Below are 7,733 nucleotides of genomic sequence, written 5' to 3'. Positions count from 1 at the left end.
TAAGCAAAGTTAGTTTTGCTAAAAATATTCAAATGCGGAAATTTACAAATCGAAGCTGTAATTTTTCCCTACAATTAATAATCATCGACAGGCAGCTAATAAAATTACACTGATTCACTTTAAACAAATATTTCTTCTGCAGCCAGCAACTGATTTTGTACAGAATGTCAGTCACTGGTACACATTATAATTATACTTAATCATAAAACATACATTAGTTTCAATCAATAAATCTCTGAGATCCATCTTGTATTTATTTGCATATGTCTTATAGAAAATCGATATTTTTTCAGATATATTTACAGAAAATAGTACTGGGTGTTCAAAACTACTGCTACTGACTTCCAAGTAAAGGGTTAAAATCGGGTCATCCTGCCTTTGGCGATTCTAACATCACATTAGCAGTGTCCACCAGTGACGTCAAAATCATCAGAGGCTGATTCCATAACACGGCAAAGTTTAGTCAATCTACCAGAGGAGGTAGGCCTACTCATCAAGAAATGGAGGAGTCAGCTGGTTCTTTATATACAGTAGAACCTCTCTATTAAGGACACCCTCGGGACTGACAAGTGCTGTCCTTAATAGAGAGGTGTCCTGATTAGAGAGGTCAAATTGAATGGAAAGTACAGTAGAACCTCTCTATTAAGGACAAGCACTGTCCTTAATAGAGAGGTGTCCTGTTTACAGAGGTCAAATTGAATGGAAACAACCAATTAGGGACCAAAGCTAGTGTCCTTAATAGAGAGGTTGTCCCTAATAGAGAGGTGTCCACTGTACTTGTATTTGTAAGTAGATTTTGTTTTAAAATAACACAAACAACTGGCAGGATCTGTTTTTTTATGGGGGTTTTACCGGACCATTTCAGTTAAGAACACCCAGCACTAGCAGAAACATGTAAAATCGCTTATCTTTCAATAATAATGTTAAGCATTCAGCCTACAATTACAATCAGAATACGAAAATAAATGCCCTTATTCAGTGTCAGTTTGCATAGCAGATTTGTTCAGGAGAAATCACCACTAAATTTCTAAAAAAACATTTGAGAAAGATCCCAATGAATAAAAGGAGGTTGTCTGGAGATAATGCAGAAAACTCCACCTTTAACAAGTTTGAAATAATGTAAAGGACGTCACAAAATACTGGCACAGACACAGATATCACCTTTTTACAACAATTCTTCATCGCAAATGATTTCAACAGCGTTTCACGGATATACAATATTTCAGCATTGAGTGCGCATCTTAAAGGACGCACTGAGTCCATTGGGAAGACTTTTATGACAAAGTGTGAAATGGAGATACAATTTGTGGGTCTATCAAAATATAAACGACATTCTCCCTCTCGGAGCTGACCTTAGATTTTTCTTAAATTGTACATCAGTTGACAACCCACCCTGCCCGCCCTCAACAGCCCTTACGAAACCATTTTACCACGGTAAATGTTCATGCAATATCTGAATTCATCATGGTGAATAGGATTTCACTGTGGTAAAGTTGACTTTACCATGGTGAAGATTATCTCACCACGCTCACCATGGTAAATCATGACTTCACCATTCCAAATTCACAATGGTGATTTCTTGTCAATTACCATGGTAAATAGAGCAGTTTACCATGGTAAATAGAGCAGTTTACCATGGTAAATAGAGCAGTTTATCATGGTAAATAGAGCAGTTTACCGTGGTAAATAGAGCAGTTTACCGTGGTAAATAGAGCAGTTTACCGTGGTAAATAGAGCAGTTTACCATGGTAAATAGAGCAGTTTACTATGGTAAATAGAGCAGTTTATCATGGTAAATAGAACAGTTTACCATGGTAAATAGAGCAGTTCACCATGGTAAAAATCGATGAGAGTTTCGTAGGGGAGATTTCCCTATTGACGAAGACAAGGGATTCCCTGAACAGTAGGATAAACGAATACTTCGGCCGTAGATAAGACCTGCTGTCATCCAATAATAATAATAATATACCTGATCAGAATATATGCAAGTTAAAAATATCAATATGACTTTAACAATTTTGAGTCATAATCTCGAATAACAACGGGAACCAAGGTTGTTGCACTTGCCACAGTTTTCTCATAGAGTAAACTGCTAAAAAAATTTACGTTTTATTTTTGCATGAAAAAAATCACAAAAATATTTTTTGTAGAAAACCACCAGAGAAATTTCCGCAAAAATAGAAGTTAATAATTTTTTATTTTTGTGAATCGTGAAAATAAAACGGTGGAAATGTTTCAAGGTTGACAGTATGAATACCCCCAGCAGAGTCACAGAGCAACACGTCTTTGTTTTGTGAACATTATACATTATACTTTGAAATAAAATTGGAAAGTAAACCATTTTTGTTGCCATCAGTAATCTGTGGGGAGTATGTTACAGGTCAATTTGAAACCATCTACATGCCATTTTCTTATGAAGTCAACTGTATTATTCCACCGCTAAATGAAAGGCACCCAAAAGAGGCAAATCTATATACCCAAGCCAGTTTTGATGGCGAAATGATTTTGAGCCCACTTTTCCTACATCAATATCGAATGACCAGCACTGAATTTCAAGTCAACTGGGAGATTTCTATTTTCATAATCCCGGCATTCTTTTTTTAACTGGAGCGAATTTCATAAAACATTTTCAATGCTGATTCACAATTCAACCTAAAAAACTTGAGTAACTAAATTACAAAACTTTTGCACTATCATAAGCATCAACATATACAACAATTTCTGAATGAAAACATAGAGATTTATTTTTATCTACAATTTTGTTTTAGATAATTGACTATTTACAAAACAGGGATTGCATTTATTCAAACTCTTTACAGTACAGCAGTATTGTGACCCAATACAAAAACGAACAGTGTGGTACATGTTTTATGTTTTGCTCAACAAAGTCCTTTCTTCTTCCCCTCCCTCAGCGATTTGTTTATGTCCAAATTTTCAAGGCACCATACTTTTACACACCAATTTTTTAACATTTCAGTGGGTCTTGTAAAAGTAGACCATTTTGTTCAGCCGGGTCCCCTTCCAGCAGGATACCAATTAACACGGACAACCAGTCTGGTCCCAAATGTCGAGAATTATGCTGACCTCTTCAGGTTTAATATAAACATTCTCAAGTCCCACAATCCATCAACCAAAATGGTGCCCATACTCAAGACGCTGAAGGCTCAGTCATTTCTTTTATCATCTTAGGGCTTAAAAACTAGGTGCTTTAACATTTCTAAACATTGAGTAGTTCAGACTCACACCTATTGTGAATTTTATACTTGGTCGGTCCCCCCCCCATCAAGAGCACATTCGGTACAGCACAAGTGACCCCCTAGATAATCAACTAAGATGACCATGCAATCGTTGAACACCTTCCTCCCCTCCAAGTGTTATACCAGATAACACAAATCCTTATATAAAACTATAAAATAGCCTGGGGTGATTGATATTCCCAAAAACTAAAAAAAAGCCGTTTGCTAGGCCCCTATATTGCGCCGGAATCTCCCCATATCTTACACTAACTGTCTATTAATTGACCCTTATAAAACGTTTTCACTCACAAAAATACAAAATGTTACAAAATTACAAATTCTTAACGAAAAACTTGTTCCATGCAGCAGTATTCGTGACCACAATGGCCGCAGGAGAGTCACGTATCACATGTACATCATATGGATCCATACTTTTAAGAGAGCACCGTTTAGTTTTGTAACATCCATATATGTATAAAACGCATTCAAAATCTTCAAGTTGAAAAATATCAGTAAAATTCTTAAGAAATGCAGGCATGGCTGAAAATTTATCAGAACTTAAATTATTTAAGGGAGCTTGTACATGTAGGCAGGAACCAAGTAGGACAAATTAGGTTACACAAGGTCACCAATAGGGGTCCCTCTCGTGTGATAGTACAATGAAACTATTCACACGAGCACAAGGAATCCATTATGCTGAATCAAACACGACCCAGTCCCTTAGGCCTATAGTCACCTGATAACCAATTTAGGCCCCTTATAGCTCCTGCCAATTGTGCCCCTTTAAGTCAGCTAAAATGCGCTTTATGGCTTCTACACTCAAAATGGATAAACACGTTTTGTTCATTTGCAGACAAATTTCACAATGGCAGGCGTAAAAATTATTGCCCAAGATACCCAATGGGGTATTGGAACCAAAAATTTAGTTCATGATGTAACATACATCGTCAGAAATAACAGTTCAGCTCGCAGACTTAACCTCCTTGTGCGTATCATGATAATAGTGAAATATTTACAATTTGTACAAACTTCTCACTGGCAGAGTCCCTTTTCAGGCATATGCCTCTTTGAGAGTTAAAAAAAGTCCCTTTTCAGACATATTTCTCTCAGACAAAATGCCTCTTTGAGAGTCATTCCAGACATAATGTAAGCCTCTCTGAGAGTTGGACAAAGTCCGTTTTCAGAATTGTGCCTCTTTGAGAGTTGGACAAAGTCCGTTTTCAGAATTGTGCCTCTTTGAGAGATGGACACAGTCCCTTTTCAGACATGTCTCTCTGAAGTTTGTTCCAAGTGGCTGTTTGTTCCAAAAGACTTCGATGAAAACAGCATCACTGAGTCAGACGGTTTCAATCTTTTTGCTTCACGTTTTTCACTGGCAGTGATTGTGCGCGTCCTGTTAACAAAGGACGCTAGACAACCGGAGATCGTTATCTCCAACAGAAAAACTAACAACTTTACAAGACACACCTCCGATATCACATTCGTCACCAACAGATGGCACTTTCGCGAAAAACCTTCCGAACTGGACCTGATCCCGCAACCATGGCAACCAAACAACATTCCCACAATGCACTTCATTCGTCCTCCTTATCGCTCTGTGGCGTGAGATCACAAGCTGCGAACAAGTCCTCCGGTGTGTATCCCAGAAGGCTTTGCAAATCGCAAACGAATCGATACACGTAGCGTTTTCCCGCCGTCTTGTGTATAATGTTTTTGTCATAGTAATATCGGAGTCCTCGACTCAGTTTTTCGTAGTTCATTTTCGGCTTGTTTTTCCGTATGCCCCAACGCCGTGCGACCTCGTCAGGGTCGGATAATTTGAACTCCCATCCATCGCCAGTCCAGCAGACGAAATGTTGGCATTGTTTGTCGGTGAGAAGCTCGAGGAGAAATTGCCACAGCTGTATTGGACCACTCCCTGAAATAGACAATGAAATACATCAGAAAACTGGGCTCGACCAGAAAAATTTTTCGATTATCAGCGGCGCTAAAAATCCAAGATGGTAGAAATTGCAAGGAAGGAACGATGAGGGGTGGGAGATAAAAGAATAAAAATTCCATAACTACCTTTGAACATACCTGAGTAGCCAGCCAGCTGAGCAGCAGGTATCACAGGCTTTGTGTCGTTGGCAACCATTGCGTCGTTGCTAAGGCCGCCATTGTGCATTCCGTTGCCATAGCAACCATTCAGGCTTGCACGGAGATCTGTACTCGACCAGCTTTCGTTGAGTTCCGGGTGAGGCCAGTGGTCGTTGGTCATGTTCGGTACCATGTGATATTGGTGGGAGTATTGTTCACGGCTGTGGGGGTCTAAATAATTACCAGCTGAAATGGAAGAGGATGTATTAGAGTGCTATTGAGCAACTAGGCCCATGATACAACTATTACAAAGGCTTTAACATGAGGAGAAGAACAGAATATGTGACCCGCAATTGCAAAATGAGCCGCATGTCGCTCCGAGCTTGACATGTTGAGATGGACTGGTTGTTCATTTCACTATTGTCTGCCTTTTGTGAAATCTGAGTATATCAATTTCTTCTATTATGTCCTGGTGTCATTTAATAATAGGCTGATCTTCTGTGCGACATGCGACTCATTTTGCCGTGGTGGGTCACATAATGTTCCTTCGGACAAGGTACGGATTTCCCACAAAATGAACCCAAATGCAAGTCTGTACAAACCTTCGATCTTTCTTGGCGGCTGATATTTCTGTTCTGGCATTATGGGATAGAATTCTGAGTGTTGGTTGTCGTAGTAACCGTTCTGAGTTTGTTCTGATAGCGTATGATAATCGACTTCATCGTAACCGTTCTGGAGAGGTTCGCACTTTGGAATCGTATCGGGAGACATGTGATAATTTCCTGAAAACGAAAATTCAAAACGTTTAGTTATATTTCACAGTTACCATCTCTGTTTTTGCTGTCACGAATGAACCTTGGTCAGGCTGCTACTACACTTGGGCTCCAATTGCAGTAATTAGCCCAGTGTATCCCGTAATTAGCCAGGGATAAGGAGCCATTTGCAATCTACTTATGTTATAATCAGTACTTGGATGCCTGTGGGGATTGGGGCCATTTTCTTGTTCTGGCAAGGCACTAGGTACTTGAAAATTGGGCGAAAATAGGTAAAATTCGTTGTTTTTTTCTCAGAAAATTTTTATGTATCAAAAAAATGACAGGCTTCCATCTCACCTTCAAGATATGGCTGTGGAGTTGGACAGGTCACCGGTGGCTTCGTATCTGGAGGGATGTAGTTTTGATTGCCGTTATAAAATGTGTCGTTTGTGAATTCCGGAATCACAACTTGAGTATCGCTGAAATCACTGGGTACGTTGCATAATGACGCGCTGTCCTGGGCGACCTCTGGAAAATTTAAAATTTATTGTTATAAAAGAGAAAATGGTGGCAAAGTCAAGAACCTGGGTTTTTAAAAGCAGGAGCTCCAGGATTCAAATCTATGCTAAACATGAAATATTGTTTCACCCAAGAGTGAATTCAAATGAAAAACAATTTTGAAAATCTACGCACCTTTCTGAAGCACATCCAAGTGTTCCCAAAGAATATCCCCCATAAAAGGTGGCGCCAGCGTCAGGAAGACCTCTTTGGGAAGTTCGCACATCTCGCTTCCCTTGACGAGGAAGTTCTCCATGGTGATACCCTGAAGGTTGAACTCTTTGACGGCCCAGTTCAACCACTGGTTCACGTGTACCTCACTCCAACGTTTCGGGTCTGAAAGTATCAAAGAAGGGGGGAGTTTTAAAATGTGAGGAAATACTCTGGGTTTTGATTCATAAGGCATGGGAAGACTGGCCTCCTTGGCATCGGCCGGCAATCAATCTAGGAGAAGAATCACTATGAACAACACATTCCTCATTAGCCTTGGACGGTAAGACATCTGGGAGGAGACTCAAAATCAAGCCCAGCCAGCATCTGGTTCATGTGGGTGCCTCCTGTAAAGATCCAAGCATTTGGACTTTGAGGAAAATTGTGAGGTGTTCTGGCAAAACCAGGCACTTCTCGCCTTTAGAGAAAAGGGAGAAAAAGGGGAAAAGTGAAGAAAAAAAGAATTAAAAAAAAAATATATATTTTTTTTTAGAAAATAATTTTATGAGTCCTGAGAACCCCCTGAAAGCATGTAAACATGTCTAGACACCATTATAAATGAGTAAAATAGTATATAAGGTTCTGTTTCTAATGCTTTTCATACTGAATAAGTTCTCTTTAAAATAAGGTTTTCTCAAAACAATGGTTACTAAAGAACTTGATATATTGTGAACTCGAACATTCATATCTCAGTAAATTGTCAACCAATAGTCATGTATCATACCTTATTTTAAAGGTAATTTCCTGCAGGAGCAGCCCATACCAATAACTCATTTTCAAAATTTGGAGAGAAGCGCCTGGTTTTGCCAGAACACCTCACAATTCAGAAAGTGTAAGAGCTTTCCAACTAATGGATAAGTTTTGACAATTATGTTTCGAGAATTTATTTGGGTAG

The 7,733-nt window shown here is 39.1% G+C and overlaps 1 protein-coding gene across 4 annotated transcripts in view; it reads right to left on the bottom strand.

Moving 5' to 3' along the window:
- Nucleotides 1-1,415: 1,415 nt before the first annotated feature.
- The window catches only part of LOC135502117 (transforming protein p54/c-ets-1-like), a 36,486-nt gene continuing 30,168 nt past the window's right edge, over nucleotides 1,416-7,733 (bottom strand). For 3 of the 4 annotated variants that reach the window (XM_064794696.1, XM_064794701.1, XM_064794698.1), the window contains 5 exons: nucleotides 6,764-6,964; nucleotides 6,428-6,598; nucleotides 5,918-6,097; nucleotides 5,304-5,561; nucleotides 1,416-5,154 (listed from right to left, as the gene is read on the bottom strand). In XM_064794696.1, coding sequence (XP_064650766.1) covers nucleotides 4,811-5,154; nucleotides 5,304-5,561; nucleotides 5,918-6,097; nucleotides 6,428-6,598; nucleotides 6,764-6,964 — 1,154 coding nt within the window. In that variant the 3' untranslated portion in view covers nucleotides 1,416-4,810. The remainder of the gene's footprint in view (nucleotides 5,155-5,303; nucleotides 5,562-5,917; nucleotides 6,098-6,427; nucleotides 6,599-6,763; nucleotides 6,965-7,733) is intronic. The other variant, XM_064794697.1, reaches the window with a different exon arrangement.

This window comes from Lineus longissimus, chromosome 18 (assembly GCF_910592395.1).
Source record: "Lineus longissimus chromosome 18, tnLinLong1.2, whole genome shotgun sequence".
In the NCBI taxonomy this organism is placed as follows: Eukaryota; Metazoa; Nemertea; class Pilidiophora; order Heteronemertea; family Lineidae; genus Lineus; species Lineus longissimus.
Note: the sequence above shows the minus strand (reverse complement) of the source record. Positions and strands in the feature narration are given on the sequence as shown.